The sequence below is a fragment of the Notechis scutatus genome, chromosome 1 (genome assembly GCF_049901735.1).
Source record: "Notechis scutatus isolate UNSWTSFEM ecotype Mainland chromosome 1, rNotScu1.2, whole genome shotgun sequence".
Classification (NCBI taxonomy): Eukaryota; Metazoa; Chordata; class Lepidosauria; order Squamata; family Elapidae; genus Notechis; species Notechis scutatus.
In genome coordinates this window covers 125,278,029-125,296,303 of record NC_142009.1, presented here as the reverse complement: position 1 = coordinate 125,296,303, position 18,275 = coordinate 125,278,029, and the positions used below count along the sequence as shown (strand labels likewise).

Here is an 18,275-nt window from a genome sequence, read left to right as displayed (position 1 = left end):
GCTACCGAAGAATCAATAGCTTTGGTGGCAAATGTAACCCCATGAAGGGTGGCATCCTCCATGAAGTCAGTTGCAACCACAATTTTATCGAGGTCCTGATGGGCCCAGGTATCTGTCATCGGAATCCTGTCCTGCAACTGTTTCAGCCATTTAAGTGATGTTCAGGTGAAGAGCAAAGCCACAGTACATGTTTTGACTGCCCAGGCAGCCGCCTGGCGAGACCTCTGGAGCAACTGCTCGATCCGCTTTCCTCCACCTTGAGGACATCTTTTGGATCAGAAGGGGGTGATGAGGTGGAGGCCAAAGCTGCCACCGGCGCATCCACCAAGGTCCCACCTGAAGGGTCTTGGTGAGCTTGGGGCCGACATTGAAGAACCTGCGGTCTGAAGACAGAATTAGGCCCTGAGGCAGGTGACCCCAGCTGTTTCCGGATAATCTTCAGAAAGAGCCTGGGAGATGGGACCATCACCTTCCTCACCTCTGGTTCATCGAAGAGAATATCTGACTCCACGGAAGGCTGGGTAGCTGCTGCTTCATCATCTGCATCCCTCAGGTTGGACATATTTCTCCCTTGATCAGCAAGGGAGTGAATAAGGCATGCTTGAAACAGCCCGTGAATACTGGAATCTCATGGGAAGGCCCTTCATCTTCCAACATATAAGATTCCCTCTTATCTGGTTCACCAACCTGGGATTGCTCAGCAGTGACTGCAGAAGTGTAGGCCAGAAACTGGTTCCTGAACCAGGGAACCTCTTTCTGAAAGAAGAGCCTCTCGAACCCAGGACCTTCTCTCTGAAACCTCAGAAGCTGCTGAAGAATGTCTTGCAATCTCTGAATACCTGCAGAGATACCTTTCCTGACGGCTTTGTCAATCAAGAGCTGCAGGTTGACTGGGACATCTGGATCAGAAGGCTGAGCTGGTCTAAGGCCTGCTGCAGTAGGGGTAAAGAAGGCTTCCACTCTAGGCCTACTGGACACACACTCCTGCCAAGGTACAGCCTTGAATCCTCCTTGGGGATCATCATGATGAATTCCCTCCTCCGAGGGATGAGGGGAGGCCTCCCTTCTGGCTGTATCAGGGGACCAAGTCTGGACAATGGCCCTTGAGAGGAAGGTCCAGGTTCCTGATCCTAAAGGTCCACCTCACTGAGATGCAAAGCAGGAGAAGACTTTTTCTGGAGATCTGCTTGTCGAGGCCTTTTGTACCTTGGCAATATGCTTCTCTAAGGCCTGATGGCACCTGGAAGCATCTCTCTCCTCCGCTTTCGAGGCCTTCTTTGCTGGCTGCTTTCCCTTGTTACTTGAAGCAGCAGGAGCTGCCCTGTGAGATCTGGCTGCTCTGCTGTACCTAGGGGCTTCCACCATCTTGAAAGCAGAAAGGCCTTTTCTGGACTTGAAGTCTTGTGCAAGGAGGAGAACACACAAAGGGATTTTCATAAGAACTTCAGGGAATATCTTCCTTCCAATCCCCTAACTCTTCTTCAGCCCTGTGCAATCTTCAGTAGGATGTTTTAACACTTCCTACTGGGACTCAAACCCTCTAGGGCTTAATAGGGCTATCCAATATAGTCCAGGCCCGGCCTGAAGCCTGGAGGCCCTGTTCTACTTCGGGACAGGGAGCAGTCACCCACCGGGATGAAGAATAATTAAAAAGTGCTTTCACTTCGGTGTCTTCTGGCTCAGCAACAATGAGAGACCAGTGGCCTAGTGCTGGTACAGCCACTGGAGTGGTTGGAGGAGCAGGCCAAGCCTCTTCAAAATGGCTGCCTCCAGCCTAGGAACTCTTCAAAATGGCCACCCGGCCACGAGGTGTTCTAAAATGGCCGCTTCAGGCCACGAAGCAGGGAGCCCTAAAGAGGGATCCCTGGCCTTTCGTTGCTCCCTGGAGGGCAGGGGCAGCTCCTGAGCAAGCCGCTCAAACTGCGGCTATCCTCTTCGCTGCGGAGGCTCCAAAATATCTCCTCGACTCAGAACAGAGCAGGACGAAGCTTCAAAAAAATGGCCGCCCGGTGTCCGCGGCCTCCTCTTCACCGTGGAGGGCTGAAAACAGCCCCGCGGCCCTCTGCAGTCTGCTTCAGACTGCCAGAGCAGCCTCAGCTGTTGTGCAGCTCCGAAAAACAGCTGAGAAGTGGAGCTGCATGAGTTTGAATTTTGAGACTTTTTTTTCTCCGTTAAACAAGTAAGGCTGCCTTTGGAAACAACCCAAAGGCAGGAGAGGCAATGGCTTGCATCCGTCCTGGTTGAGGACTGTGTCAAAAGCTGGGAGGAGCTACCTAGAGTGGGCAGAGCTAGGCTAATAAGCCTTTTAGACAGACTCAGTCCAAACAGCTAGGACAAGAGCAACACCCACTCCTGACCTGTCACAGCCTTACAAGGGAGAATAGCCTGCAAAACCATTTAGCCACCACAGCTACTGTTCAAAAATATCATTCAGTATGTTCAATATTGTCCATTATGCTCAATATTTAAAATATTTTAATTTGTTCTGTAATTGTAAGTCAACTTTGAGTTCTTTTCGTTTAATTGTGATCTGTAATGCCTTATAGTTCCGTCTAGTGTTTGAAGTCTTATTGTATTTTTTTAAGAATTCAAAACAAAATCCTACTGAAAGGATTCTTTATGATTAACTTCAAAATTTATTTCAAATTTATCTGGACCCGTAGTCTGTTTCTAATATCAAAGTTTAAATCATCGTTATGTTATTTTTTTCCAGATTGCATGCTCCATTTTTGCATTTCTTTTGAAAGCTTCTTGTGTTCTCCAAATTTCACAAGAATAGGTGTGCTGTTTGGAGAAATAATAGTATACGTGATTTGAAGAAAGAAGTCTTCCAAAGCACTATAAGATTTGGATTTCCTACCATTCTCCAAAGAGTGTTCATTCTTGTGAGACCTGCTGATAGTCCTAACTCTCTACTTCAGTTCCAATATTGCCTGAATTTTGATCACATAACTGTGGGGATGCTACAATGGCCATAACATCGGGCGACAATCATAAGTCCATTTTTCATTTATATTGCAATTTCCTGCCTCCCCTTTTAACTGCTTGATCCATTAGGGCAGGTCTTTTCTAAATTTCTTTCTCTAACAATTAAGCCACTGTGGGTTCCTTCTTTTCTTGTCTGATTTTTTCCTGTATTCTCCCCCTTTTCCCCAGGTTATTCTCACATTCCATTGCATCACTTTCCTTTTAGACTCAACCTCCCTTCCCAAGTTCCCAGAGAAATAAGTTGTGGGCTGTAAGAATGAAATATAGCTATGTCACTTTCTTCTTCTGGCAACTTAGCACATGCACACAAAACGCCCCATAAATCAACTCCAGTTAAGGTAGTAGTCACCCTTCCCTTGGGAATCTGGTGGAAACATCCCCCTTCCATTTCTTGTATGCCTGACAAGGAAGGAACTGAATTATTTCCCTCTGCTTAGTCTTAGATACACTCGCAGCTTCCTCCAGCTCATCATGGTCAGTGCTTGGCTCCTGCAAGGCCAGAAGATTCTTAGGGTGGGATTTATTGGTGTATTGATTGTGAAAACAATATATCAATGTTGGTGTTTTATTGCTACCTGCCATGTTCTTTCTGAGTCTGGGTAGTCTTTCTAATGAATTAATACTCAGCCTGCTTCCTCTGCATCCAGAGTCTAATACTACTACTACTACTCCTCATATTCTCCCCATCTATTAAAATGGGAGACAGAAGTGTTGTCTCTGATTGTAGAGTTCAGTGGAGAGACTCTTTCAAAAACAACAATGATGATGGAGTTAAGGGAAAACTTTCATTGATGATGGCAACTGCAAGCGAAATGAACTGGTTTGATTTGATTAGTTTACAGGGGAAGGACCAATAACTCTTTTGAGCCCTATTTCTTGGAAAGTCTCATGGAATTTAATAATTTTGTAGTAAGCTGTGTTACATCTCCTTGAATTCTAGCCCCTTCTTGTGCATTTGCTGCTTTTTGTATGAGATTATAATTTGCGTTGTTTTTTTTAAGAAGTTTTTGCTGCAGGAAATATGTGGCATGAAGTAGGGCACTTTCTTGTATGTTTGTTGGTAAGACCTGTGAGTGAATGCCATACTTTGTCTCAAATATAGACATACCAATAGAGGAGAGTCTGCAGCATTGTTCTAAGCAAACTCAGCAAGATATGAGTTCAGTCCAGTTGTCTTGCTGATAAGAAATGCAGCATTTTAAATACTACTGCAATAGCTGTTTAACCTCAGTTTCTCTGTTGGAAATCAGATGAAGGATGGATGACATGACTTTCAATATTTAATAATTGCTAGGGGCCTTTCCAAAATTTGGAAGTGAATTTACTTCCTCTGACTAACCACATGATTGACTAATCCTCTATATCTAAAGATACCTTCTGAAAGAACTTGAGGTATTTCTTGAGCCATTAGGAATCTCTTGCAAGGAATTAAATTAGTCAGTTTGGTAAATAAATCCATTACTACCAGTTTGGTAGTATATCCCACACTGGAGGAAGATTGGTGATGAAATTTAGTGAAAAAAATGTCTCAAGGTTTTGGAGGAGAGCATATTCATTGATTGCAACAATCCAGTTGCTCTATCAGTGATTGAGTTTGCTCTCCGACAAACTTGACAAGAGGACACATAATCTCTAATTTATCTGTGGATGCAGAACTACCCAAATTCTCTGAGGGCTCTTTGTTGGGTTCTGAACGTTCTCTCATATCCTGCTGCTTTGGGCATAGTTATACTATTCTGAACCCCACCCCCACGCCCCCATCCCGGAACGAGGTACATATAAATGTCCATTGTGCAATAGCTACCCTCCCTCCACTGTGAAAGGTGAAATGGTATCTTGTTTGGCTTCCTTGAGTTCATGCCCAACAAGATACCATTTCACCTTTTATGGTGGCATATGTACACTGCAGCTGTTTGCTTAATTGGATCAAAGAGATCACTTTTCCCTTCCTGCTCCCTACTTTTAAGGTTGATCTGCATTACAATGGGACTCAAAGTTGCTTGCTTGCAGTATTGTTGTTGGGAGTGGGGTACAGTGATTGAAATGCTGCTTGCTCTTGGGTTGACCATGAGAACTGCTGACCCTTTCTCAGAAGCTGCTATAGTGGTTTTACAAGTCCAGCAAAATTAGAGATTTTCTGTAAAGTCTGGGAAGCACAGCACATCTTTTGTACATTGTGTGTGTGTGTGTGTGCGCACGCGCATGTATATGCCCCATGATAGAACAGACTGCACCTTTGCTGGATCCTTCTGTATATCTTCTGTAGATATTCAGTTGAGTCAGATCAAATAAACATTTTTCTAATTTCACAAATTTAGTTTCCCATAATTTTTGCAGTACATTTCTGACATGATTTTACAGGTATATGCAAATAGGGAATTTTTGGAACAAACTAAGATGACATATTTATCTAAAATGTCTGCAAAATGTCATTCATAAATCTAGAAAAATCATTCCACAATTAACCAGGCCGAAAGGCATTACTGTATGTTCAGATTTTCCTTATCTTGTATCAAAGGCTATTATAAATATTCATGTCCTTCTTTCATTCTGATTAGTTTATAAGCATTTCTCAGTTCTAGTTTTGTAAAGATGTGTGGTTTTTGTAGCTGGTCTAATAGATGTGAGATAAGTGGGAGTAGACAATGATCTCTAATTGTTACTTTGTTCATATTTTTGTAGTCACGAACTGTACAGGCTCTCCGTCCTTTCCCTTCAAATTGGCTTCTGTTCTTCCTTGTCAGGTGTTTAACAGTTAGCTGGGTTCTTTGAGTATCAGTGGTGATTCTTGAAATTCCTCTTTGGGAAAGAGTAGGAGACTTGCAAGATTGATGTCAGACCTAAGCCAAATAACAAACTGTGACTAGATGAGCTGAATCTACTTTATTGTAACGCTATATTAAAGAATCTTGCAAGTCTGAAGTACGACATTCCCCATTACTACTTTTAATTGCTTGATCTATTAAAGTGTATCCCTTCTAAGTTGCTGCCTCATATGATTAGCTAAGGGGTGCTCCTGCCTGTCTTGAATGATTGTTTCTCTTCTATCTTTCCTCCAAAGTCATTCCCACACACCATTCAAAAAAGACAGTAAAAAAGCTTAGACGCATACAAAAAGTCCAGAACACATCTTCTCCAGCAGCCAACACCAGATAAGCAAGGATTAACACCTGACAAACAATCAAGCAGAAAACAATGCTTTAGTTAAGGAATTATCATGGAGTAAATCATACCCCTCAACATCGGTAGGGCAAGCTATTATACATAAACAGTGAGCAAACCACACATTCACCATTGTTGACATTACAAACAAGCTCAGGGATAGCAAGGATTCTACAGCTCAAGTCTGCCATAATTTAGGAGGGAATGACTGGCTGATTCACTGACTTGACTCACTCATTCACTGACTCATTGAATGAATAAAAAAAGTCAGTTTGGTTTAATGGCCCCCACAGACTAATTTGACAACTCGTTTGTGGCTTAAAAGATGCTGTAATTTGCAGTAGTAAACTATAGCATAATGTTCATAACATGTGAATTCAGTCAACATTTTTTATAAAATAAATCATTGAAGTTACCCATGACTCAGAATTATCTGCTACTGATTACAGAAGTCTGGTAGTATCCTGTTATGGTCAATAACACAGATTTTGCTGTTGTTTCCTGAGCATACATCATCTTAACTAATAATTTACATGATTTACCGGCAGAGGCTTTTGTGATAGTCCTTTAATATAGCAGCCTTTCATTTCAGTTTCATTGAATCCTTGGAACTTATGGATTGAGATCATCAGTCTCTTGACAATGAAGTCAATTTTTTACATAAATTTAAAGTGAACTGTCAGTATCTGTAAATAAATTTATATAGAAAGCAATTTGGCTTTAAAGTAATCATTTTCAAAAACTTGAGAGTTATGAAGCCCTTTTGAATATTTGCAGAACTGGTTTCTGAGAAATTTAAAAAATTAATCCAACAGTGAAAAGATTGAAAAAAGATTGGATATCAAAGTTGAAGATTTTTTTATTAAACTAATCTATTCCCTACACACTTCATTAGCTTTTACTATTGTCTGTATTTGGTGTAAATTTGCTACATTTCAATTTTTAGATAGATAAGTCCTGTCCTTTTTAACCCCAAAAGGTTTTTAAAATAATGCCTGGAGATTTTTTTTTTAAATTTTTTTTCTATTTCTGTTAATGTGGCATACACTAATGCTTTTTTTTTTGCCTTGGATGGGGTCTGTCAAAAATTATAAATTTTATTTATATCAATATAAATTATGTTTAATATTTTTATTTTTAATACATTTTCATTAAAAGTTCTAAGGTGTAAAAAATCTATCACAAACCAATACAAAATAGAAGAAAGGGGGAAGGAAAAAAAGAAAACACAAAAGTGCAATGAGAAACATTTTTTAAAAATAGAAGCTTCCGATTTGCTCTGCAAAAAATATAAGTATGATTACAAAATTATCTTTTACTGTATAATTACAAAAAGCTCACTTTTTTCTACTATCCATTTTTTTCTAATCAAAACCACAAGTGCATTTTTTTTTTCTTATGAAAAAAAATATATAAGGGGTTTCCAATCAGCCATAAATGTAGATAGTATCTTTTTTGGATCAAAGAAATTAATATAACCACCTCTGCAAGTTCCGTCATCTTCATCAGCCATTCCTCCATTGTGGATAGTGTCAAACCCTTCCATTTTTGCGAATATAATAATATTGCTGCAGTTGTCATTATTTATTTACTTGTTCAATTTCTATGGCTGCCTATCTCAGTCAATGACATATATAAAATCTAAGTTTCCTGTCAATTAGTTTTAAATAAACAGTCTCTGGTTTCAGTTGTACTTTAATCAATTATGTTTAACAATTGTAGAAAAATCATGGAACAATTTCCTTCCCTCTTTAGTTGTTAAAAGATGGCTGATATTTTACAGTGGCAGTTGTTGACATGGACTAAAGTTATTCTCACTGCAGAACATTTAGCCAATATGCAGTTAAAATTAACTGAAATTCAGTTAATATTCAACTCATTCAATTTCAGTAACAATTGAAAATTATTACTTGTCTATATGGTAGGGTGTAACTTTAAAGATATGTTCCATTTCATCACTTTTGTAATGTGATGCACGGCTGATTGATTTTACCATAGCAAGCATGATTCTGGGCATCTTTGCCCAGGGATGGGAGTAGTGGATAATTTATAGTATTCTGCTTTTCTTATATATGCTCTTTCCCATTTTCATTCCTCATTTACTTTTCCCATTGTCACAGGAAATTCCATGTATGGGAAGTTTGCTTGGTAGAAAATAAGATGCGGAGGATGTTGCAATGCAAAAACAGTTGAGTAGAATGCATTCTGAACTCTTACATTATTTGTTCTCAGGATTCTCAAACATCTTTGCAAAGTTAAGTAGTGTAAGAAAGTTCAGGTGTGGTTGTATATGCACCATCTGGGGTGGTAGTGGTAAATATACCTCCCTGTCTCCCATTTCTTTCATTTTGCCAGCTTTGCAATTGAGAAATAGTGACTAGAGTTCCTAAATCTCTGGTTTGTCCTTTAATTTGAAATTCATCAAATCTACAAAAAATTAATAAATTTCTTGTTGAATTTTTTAAAATTTTAATTTAATTTTTCAAATAGAAACAATTTATAGTGAGTTATATAAGACAGTGATAAGCCACATCAAATTTGATATTTCTAGATAATTTCTAATCCATAGTTTATTTTTCTTATGGTATTTTTCTTGTCTTTCTATAGGGATTAAAGACACACAGGAGCCTTCATGGATATAGTTGATACATTTAATCATTTAATTCCTACTGAACACTTAGATGATGCCCTATTTCTAGGATCCAACCTGGAGAATGAAGTCTGTGAGGATTTTAGTACAAGTCAAAATGTCTTAGAGGATTCGCTGAAGAACATGCTCAGTGATAAGGACCCTATGCTAGCATCTGCAAGTGCTCAGTTCTGTTTGCCTGTTTTGGATAGCACTGATCCCAATTTCCAGATGCCTTGTTCTACAGGTAACTCTTAATATTTTCAAGTCTACACTTTTAAATAGAGCAGTGTTGTAGTGTTCTCCCCTTTTTTGGTTTGAAAATACATTTTTCTTTCTGCTCTGCTTTATAGCATAGAGCAAAATATTAAATTGCCCGTTGTCCCTGAATTCAGTTGAAAATTCTATTTTAAAAATCTTTAAAAAGAATAATGAAGAGGCATGTTGCTACAGATTATTTTTTCTATGGTGTGCCTATACTCTTCACTTTAAAATATATTCTAATAACAATAGCATTCAGACTTTTTTACTGCTTTACAGCCCTCTCTAAGCAGTTTACAGTCAGCATATTGCCGCCAACAATCTGGGTTCTCATTTTACCGACCTCGGAAAGATGGAAGGTTGAGTTAACCTTGAGCCAGTGAGACTTGAACTGCCGGCAATTGGCAGTCAGCAGAATTAGCCTGCAATACTGCATTCTAACCACTGCACCACCAGGACTCAGAATAATATATTCTAATATAACTAAGGAATCTGTGGAATCTTCTTTAAAAAGTCAAGAAAAGTCTATATAATATAAGCAAACTTTCACTTCTACAATTGAAGTTTCCTTCGACCCTTCACAAATCTGTGTCTAGATAGATCTACATTCTATCAGAGATAGAATAAATATCAGAGATATTTGTGGAGTGGGAGCATCAAAAGCAATGCAGAATAAGAGTTTGATCAGTTGTAAAAACCATAGACCTAATAGGTTGTAGTGCTGCAGAATAGGTTGTAACTTTGGAATACTTTTTAAAGAGAATTTAATTGTTGCACCTTAGCACAGAAGGTTTTTTAAGATGACCTTTAGACCTTTGCTATAAAGTGATCCTCTTAATCGGAGTGTGTTTTTTAGAGTGTGTTTTTTACTGAATAGCTATCAATATAAAATAGTCATATTGAGTAAGAAGTTAATAGGACATTGATTTGATATATGGTCATGCTTGAGTTTCAATATTGATCCTTAGATTGTATAAGCAATTTAAATTGGCATATGTCACAACTCTTAAACATTCTGTATCACTTCCCCTCTGTCTTTCTAGCTATTGTGTGTGCTTCATCCCATGTCATTGCTATGGCTTGTCAAATCTTAGTCCCTTTTTGTTTCTTGAAAAAATAGTAAAAATAATAATTCCATTATACATATAATTTGAAATGTAGAAGAGGTTGGTTATGAAAGAGTACAAACATCCATTTGTATCTTAAGCCAATGAAAGAAATGATTTTGAAGATGTGATAGACTTGTTCTAAAGAGAAGCTTAAACCAATCTTTATAGTAATACAGTTAATTACTTCACTTTGCTAATAGTTAAGAATGCCACCCATGTATAACATATCTAGGAAGGGTCTTCTTTGAACATTATTATATTTATCTCTGAATAAAATTTTGTAGGATTGGGGTAATTGAATCTAGAAAAATTGTTATCCTATATCTAGGATAGATTTTAATTATCACTTTCTTGAAAATAGCAAGATCTAGATTTTGAATTCTCTGATGAACGCAACGTTGAATAGCTAACATTGATAATTATTTTAGTCTCAGTTATCTACATTGACCACTGAGATGTAATAGTACACTCAGTATTAAGTTAATGTAACAGTACATAAGTTGTGGTAAAATCTTCTTAAAAATAAATTATACTGAAACCATAGAACTTTTAGAATAATCTTGGAAAATAATAGCTACATTATATATTTTTTTCATTAACAATGGCAATTTTGTAAAAAAATTGTAATAAAGACTTGGATGTTGAATTGGTTGATCATCAAGAATAGACTGGCAGTGACTTAAATTTTTGAGTGCTTCAGATGAGAATAGGTGTCTGGCGTGCCTTCGGCTAAAGTTCTAATTTTTCTGTTGAATTTTGAAACTCTTGAGGGGGAAGTGAATGTAGATGCTTAAAGCATGCACCATATATGTTACATATAATTAGCTATGAACTATTATGTTGAAACAAAAATGTCTAAATTTTTGGAATTGCAACAGCATAGATGCCTCCATTTTGTTAAAACAAGTATTTCTTAACTGTATTTTAGATTCTGTTATTCAAACTGAATGAACAAGATACGAGAAAGTTGCTCATGATTCAGTGATTCTTCCAACCAGCTATGTGTTCCTAAGATCTGAATTCTCAAACAGGAGTGGCCATTTCCTTACAACATACATCATTTTGAAATTGAAGAGAAATATATTAAAAAATTGCATCTTACATTAAAGAAATAAATACCAAATTTACTCAAGGTCCCAAACTTAGTAAGTCTCTGAACACTGTTAAGTCTTACGAGCATAGCAGTAATCATTGAAAACCTAGCATTATTCACAGAATTAGTAAGGCTTTCCCTTAAATTACTATTTTATAATAAATAATAAAAAACAAAATATAATTGTAACAATTGTATAGAACAGGGGTTGCCAACATTTTGGATCTCAGGGACCACCAAACTCATAATTTTAAATCCCAGGGACCACTGACTGGTTCTGTGGGTGTGGCCTAATTTGTGGGTGTAACTTGGTGGTCATGTGACTGGCTGGGCATGGCTTGTATGTAAATATTATAAATATTTATATAAATATTGAATTTTTTATAAAAAAAGAGCAACTTTTACCCAAAATCAGGCAAAGCAGGCAGGCAGATTGAGTTGCTCACAGAATCACAGATTCATTCAGAGATTTATCTATCTGCCATCGGATAGCTCAGTCTGTCACATAAAATTTGCTTGCAAGCAAACTCACAAAATTAACTCACAACACACCATGTATGTAAATATTGAATTTTTTATAAAATAAAGAGCAATTTTTACCCAAAATCAGGCAAAGCAGGCAGGCAGATTGAGTTGTTCACAGAATCATTCAGTGATCTATCTATCTATCTGCCATAGGCTAGCTCAGTCTCTCAAATTTGCTTGCTGTGAGTCTGCACTGAATAATAGAACCTTCAGTCCTAAGGGAGGTCAGACATGATATTTTTCCGATTAAAATCGGAATTCCGATTTTTTTGGGAATCGCCTGGGCGGTGCGAGCGGAGCCCGGGCGGGCGGGGGAGCGGCGGGCGGGCGGGCGGGCGGCGGCGGGTGGGCGGGTGGAGCGGCGGGCGGGCGGGCGGCGGCGGAGCAGCAGCGGCGGGCGGCGGGCGGTGCGGCGGGCAGTCGAGCGGCGGGCGGGCAATTTCTTGGCGCGCGGTGGGGGTCTCTTTTGGCCGGCCCGATTTTTTTTTCAGAGGGGAATATCATGCCTGGGAGGTTCGGCTGTGCTTAAAAGCAGAGCCGAAGATCTAAAGACTAGCTAGAAAGCAAGAAATCCAACCATTTCCTGCTTCCTAGCTAATCTAAATCTCCCGACACAGCAGAACAGATGATGGTCAGAAATAGGAAAAATAGCAATTTAGCAGGCAAGTGTGCTAGTTAAGGAGTGAGTGGGCAGGGAGGGTTCCTGCGGGCCATGTGGGCAGCGCATCCTTGTGTTTCTGCACAGTCTGGATTAATTGCTTTGGGGGGGGTGCTCTGGGGGTGAGATTTCTCTGTGGCCCACCAAAATTTTCTAATGGTCCACCAGTGGGCCGCGGCTCACCGGTTGTTGACCGCTGGTATAGAAGACAGTATAATATATAATTATATAATTGTATAGAATACAATATCCCATCCAAAATAATTGTGTGTGTATTTATGTATATGTATACATCAGGACTTTAGATATTTGCTTCATTAATGGCTCATGAGGAAGCATAATAATACAAGCTATAAGGTAAAGGTAAAGATTCCTCTCACACATACTTGCTAGTTGTTTCCAGCTCTAGGGGGCAGTGTTACAAAGCTGAAGAGCCAGCGCTGTCTGAAGATGACTCCATGGTCATGTGGCTGGCATGACTAAATGCCGAAGGCGCATGGAACCTTCACACCAAAATGGTCCCTATTTTTCTACTTACATTTCTACATGCTTTTGAACTGCTAGGTTGGCAGAAGCTGGAACAAGTAACGGGAGCTAACTCTGTTATGCAGTGCTAGGGAATTGAAGCGCCGAACTGCCGACCTTTTTGATCGACACGCTCAGTGTCTTAGTCACTGAGCCACTGCAACCCTTAAGGCATGCTGTATTGGGATGTGAAAGAATTCGTCCACTGACTCTTCTGTATTTGCTTTGAGGGAGAAATAATTTTTCTCATCTGTTAAGTTGTTCCCCATTCCTTTCTTAACCTTTCCTCTCAGCTCCTGGTAGTATAACTATGCCCATTGAAATATTTTCCTTAAAGAGCAATATCTTATATTGCATTTCAGAATTATTTTGAAACTAAGGAGACTTTCCAAAAGAAATTATAATAGGTGTGGGATTTATTTTTTAGATAAAGATGTTGAGAAGTTTTATTAAATGTGACGGATATGCCTACTGTATGGAAAAAAGCTGTCTTATGTTAGATCAGACCATTGGTTTATTTAACACAGTATTAACACTGACTACCCAAGTATCTCCAAGATACTCTGCAGATATCATTTGAAAAATCAGTATCAAGAGGATTGGAAGTGAATCAGTCTGAGGGAATAAATTAATGCAAATTAGATAAAGATCAAAAGGGTTTTTGGCCCTATCTAGTTCTTCCTGGCTTACCTTAATTGTTTGCATTTAATTTGATAGGTTTTTTTTTGCTTTTCCAAGTTTTCTTTATTTGAATAACATTTAAGTTATTTTAAATGATGTGGTTTGAGCTTTTTATATTGCAGTGATTTAAAATAAGAATTTATTGAATGAATTTTAACTGAATATTAGCTTTCACTTCATAATACTTCTGTCTTTTCACTTGAAATATCATTGTGTTTAGTTTCTGGACTATGGCAATAAGTAAGCTATTACCAAGTAATTTATCAGCAATTCTATTTTGCTGTTTGTTCATTTGCTCCTAAGAATAATACTAATAAGCTCATTTAGAATCTGTATAAAATTGATTGTGAATCATACCTAAGTTCCCTTTTCTGCAGCTAGTTTTTAGATAAGTAAAAATCATACATTTTTATAGTTTTTCATCATTTAGTGCTTTCCCTTCATTTGACTATTTCAAAATTGTTATGTGTTTGTTTTGTTGCATTACATATTCATGCGTATAATATGAATACACATCAAATAATATAAATACACATCAAATAGAATGTTTACACTCTTTCATCCTAAAATGCTTCCAAAGTGGCTAATACAAGATCAATAAAAGCAGGGTGTTATTGATTCAATTAACGGCCTACCTTTTCATTTAGGAGCTTAAGGCAACATTCATAGCATTACCGCATTATTTTTTATTTTACAACAACAAATCTGTGGGACAGATTGACTTGAAAGAGAATGTCTGGCCTAAAATCATCAGTGAATTTTCCTGGGAGAATGGATAGAATGTAGATCTTCCTGGTTCCAATCCAGCACTTGAACCATTATGCAACACTTTTTTTTTGTCTTAACAATAAAATTTGCCTTAAACAATAAAATTCAGAGGCAAGGAAGGCAATGGCAGGCAATTTCTAAGTTATATCATATTTATAATTAGCAGACTAGAATGGAAAAAATCCAGGAATGGAGAAAGCAAATCGAGGGTTTTCCTTAGCAAGGTCAATAGATCCAATTCTTTTATCTCTACTACAACTTTAATTTAGATTTATTATTTACATATGCAGAAATTTATAGTCTTTTTTGAATACAGTTGGTGCCTACTTAATTTCTATTTTGCTTTGCTGCCTTAATCATTTTGTTGTTTCTTCTTTGTGGCATAATAAATATATATGAAGTTTTAATATAACTAATTGAAGCTGAAATGGCTTAAATGATGTCTGCTTTTTGGAAGATTGATTGCATTGTTTCCATTTTAAATCATTTCTATTTTAAGAAGCATTAAAATGTATACAATAATAAATGACAGCTAGTGTTATTGGCAATGCATTCTGAATAGAATGGCCTATGGTGAGAAATCAGGAGTGTCAAATTCACTCTGTTATAACTATATAAAATATATATTATATTTACTCAGAATTTTAGTAATGCACATATATTTATATGATACTGAAAAGGTTAAACATTGGGCTTTGGAAGTTAATTGTCTAGAAGTATTTATCCCAGGGAAATAACTAGCTACAGTATTTATTTTAATTCTTTTTTCGATGTGTGTTTTAATATGTATGCATGTCTTCAATTCAGTTTTTGACTTCTGGTGACTGAATGGGCTAGTTCCCGCAATTTTCTTGGCAATATTTTTCAAAAGTGGCTTGTCAGTTTTTACTTATATTGGCCATATATGACCAATTTCATCCTATTTGAGATTTCAGATTTATATAGTTGCAGATCTTAGTGTGGGATTCAAAACTTCTACCAGGAGTAAATCCCATGAACTTCAGTGGGGTGTGGGGGGAAGTCATGTAAAACTTTGTATATGAAAACAACATCTTTCTGTTGGACAATAAAGGAAGCTGGACTATATGTCACATCCTTTGAACATTTGATTCCTGCTTAGAAAGCAGTGACCGCTATTGCCATGAGGGCCCTTGCACAAATATATCCTGTGCACCAACCATGGATCAGGATGGTCTCACATCACTGATATTCTAGTTATCTCCTACTTCAGCTATTGTAGTGAAGTCAAGATAGTTACCTTTGAAGACCATCTGGAAGCTACAGTTACTCCAGAACATGGCTGCGCAAGCAGTTAAGGAGGTCCCTCATTTTACCATTTAACATCTCTGATCCATAAATTGTACTGGTTATCAGAAATATTTCAAGTACAATCTAACATAAAGCCTTACATTGGTTTATCTTCAGGACTTTCTTACTCCTATCTTTTCTGTCCAACTGAAAAGTTCAGATGCAGTTAGTGCACTCTTATGTCCTAGCTCCGTGATGGCGAATCTATGGCACGCGTGCTGGAAGTGGCACTCAGAGCCATCTCTGCTGGCATGTGAGCCATCACCCCAGATCAGATCCACTGTGCATGAGCATGTGCCTCCTGCCAGCCAGTTGGTTGTCGGATATCTGCCAAGCATGTGTGGGGGCGGGGCACATCTGGGAGATGTGCACAGAGGCGTGCAGGGGGTTATGTGCGCAGGGAGCACGTGTGCACTTTTGGCACGCGACAACGAAAAGGTTAGCCATCACTGTCCTAGCTTTAAGGCACTGTCACCTTATGAAACCTAGGAGGTCTCCTTTGTAGTTATGTCTGCCTTATGGAACAGTGCTCTTCCTGAGATGGATGGTTCTGACACCGTTGGGCATTTATAAAGTTTCAACATGATTTGCAGTGTAACAGTTCTTTGGTGGTCTATCCTGATGTTTAATCCGTTTTGTTGGATGTCCTCTCAGATGTATAGTGATGTAGCGTTATGTATGATTTCTATTGCTTTTATTATTGTTTTCACTTAGAGTTACTTTGGTAATGGAGACAACATATAAATCAATCCAAATCTGAAGATATGTTCCTTAGCAGGGCCTTAGCAATTACTTGACTTAAAAATATCAAAACAATTTATAAAACAAATTGTAATTTACTCTTGTTAAACTATTTTATTGTTTTGTTGTTTGCTTTTTAATCATATTGTATCTTATTTATGATTCTAATTGCTTTTTGTAAATTTCTCTAATTTCCCTTGAAATTCATATTGTATAATGTTAGATAGATTTGTAATTGTTAGGAAATCAATGATAGGTGCTCACTAGTGTCTTTTCATCAGACTAGGTGGAAGTTTGGAATGGGGTGCATTAGGGTTAAATTTAGGATCATGTTATATTTTAATTTCTCATTATTGCTTTTCATAAAAAGATGGAGGGAGTCCTTATATTGCCAATGAAACAATCCTTGGCTATGATAATTATGGTAATTGAATTTTAATGAGATTACTATGAAAAGCTACATTTTGGCCTATCATTAACTAAGATTTTTAAGTGGCAATAGAAGTAACTAATTGTAACTAATAAGAAGAGCAAGCTACTTTTATTAGAAATCCTAAAACAGATCCTGGACAACCTGCCATGAGTAAGGCTATGCAAGTTCTTAGAAAGAAATATATGCACAGCCTCTTTGCCAGGAATAACTTACAAAGCAACCATGTCAGCATCTTTTAATAACGTGAGCTTCATCTCCACTCCTGTGTACATCGAGTCACCCTTTTTCATAGTCATTGCACAGCCTTGGAAGAAAATACTCTTTTTTTTTGGCTAATATTTATTATATATATTTAATAATAATGTAAATTTTAAATTCTTCTTGGCTAGTATTAAATAATTTTTGTATCAGTGACAGAGACAGTAAATCTCTAAATTGAATCAACACCCATTATCAGACACTGAATAAAAGGAAACTGAGTTTTGTAATGGAAAATCAATATAATAATTCCTGTTTTCTGAACATAGACATTTCTAGTAGGTTTTCATTTATTGAATGTGTTGTGCAACATTTTGTAAAATAAGTAAATATATAGATTCATACATACCTGCATACACTATTTTAATATACAGTAACAAATTCTAAGAAGTATGTTTGCATGAAAATCTCATTACATTTAATGAGATGTACATAAAATTACAAACTTTATACTGTAGCCTTTAGATTTTGGCTAGATTTTTAGCAGGTGAAACACTTATTAATAGTTGCCAGACTATCATGTTCTATATTTAGCATCTACAAATAAACTATTAAAATTATATAGATAAAAGAAATTGTCACTTTTGGATCAGCTCTTTCCATTATTAAATTCTCTTTCTCTTAGGTGGGAAGGGACAGTGAGGGGACAGCTGATCCTTTAAGGACTGAGAACTTCCTGTGGCAAATCAATAAAATGTGAGTCCACTAAAAATGGCTATGACTCTTTCTCAAGGACCATGTTTGAGAAATAATACTGCTCTGGATGACCACTTGTTTTATCTGCCTTGTGGGAAACTTGTACAACTCATTTTCTACACATGCATTTAATCTTATTTATCTCTTTCTTCTCCCCTCCCCATCCTACCCCTTTCCCATTGCCATTGCTTTCTTTATGTTTCACATCTTTCATGACATTGTAGGCTTAATAAAAATCTTTTTAAGATTTAGGATTTTTTTTCATTTTTTTTAGCTGTTGGACTTGATGATATTATGGATGACAGAGTTAAGGAAACTCCTCACAGTACCATTGATGAAGGTGATCTGTCATCCAACAGGAAATTGAGGGACCAAATGGATGGAACTTCAACCAAATCGCCAAGAAAGTCTCCACGTTTAATGAACCAAGGTAGTTTTTT

At 37.5% G+C, this 18,275-nt stretch overlaps 1 protein-coding gene across 11 annotated transcripts in view; it reads left to right on the top strand.

Moving 5' to 3' along the window:
- Nucleotides 1-18,275, top strand: part of PHF3 (PHD finger protein 3) — a 74,522-nt gene that overhangs the window by 14,618 nt on the left and 41,629 nt on the right. For 2 of the 11 annotated variants that reach the window (XM_087945228.1, XM_087945213.1), the window contains exons 2-4: nt 8,758-9,026; nt 17,765-17,835; nt 18,110-18,265. The exons of 1 other annotated variant lie outside the window; for it this stretch is intronic. Coding sequence is in view for 6 of the 10 variants with exons in the window: in XM_087945213.1 (XP_087801339.1) it covers nt 18,130-18,265 (136 nt within the window). In the remaining 4 variants the exon portion in view is untranslated. Of the gene's footprint in view, nt 1-8,270; nt 8,339-8,757; nt 9,027-17,764; nt 17,836-18,109; nt 18,266-18,275 lie in introns of all 11 variants that reach the window. 8 more of the 11 variants (XM_087945244.1, XM_087945217.1, XM_087945237.1 and 5 more) reach the window with 5 other exon arrangements.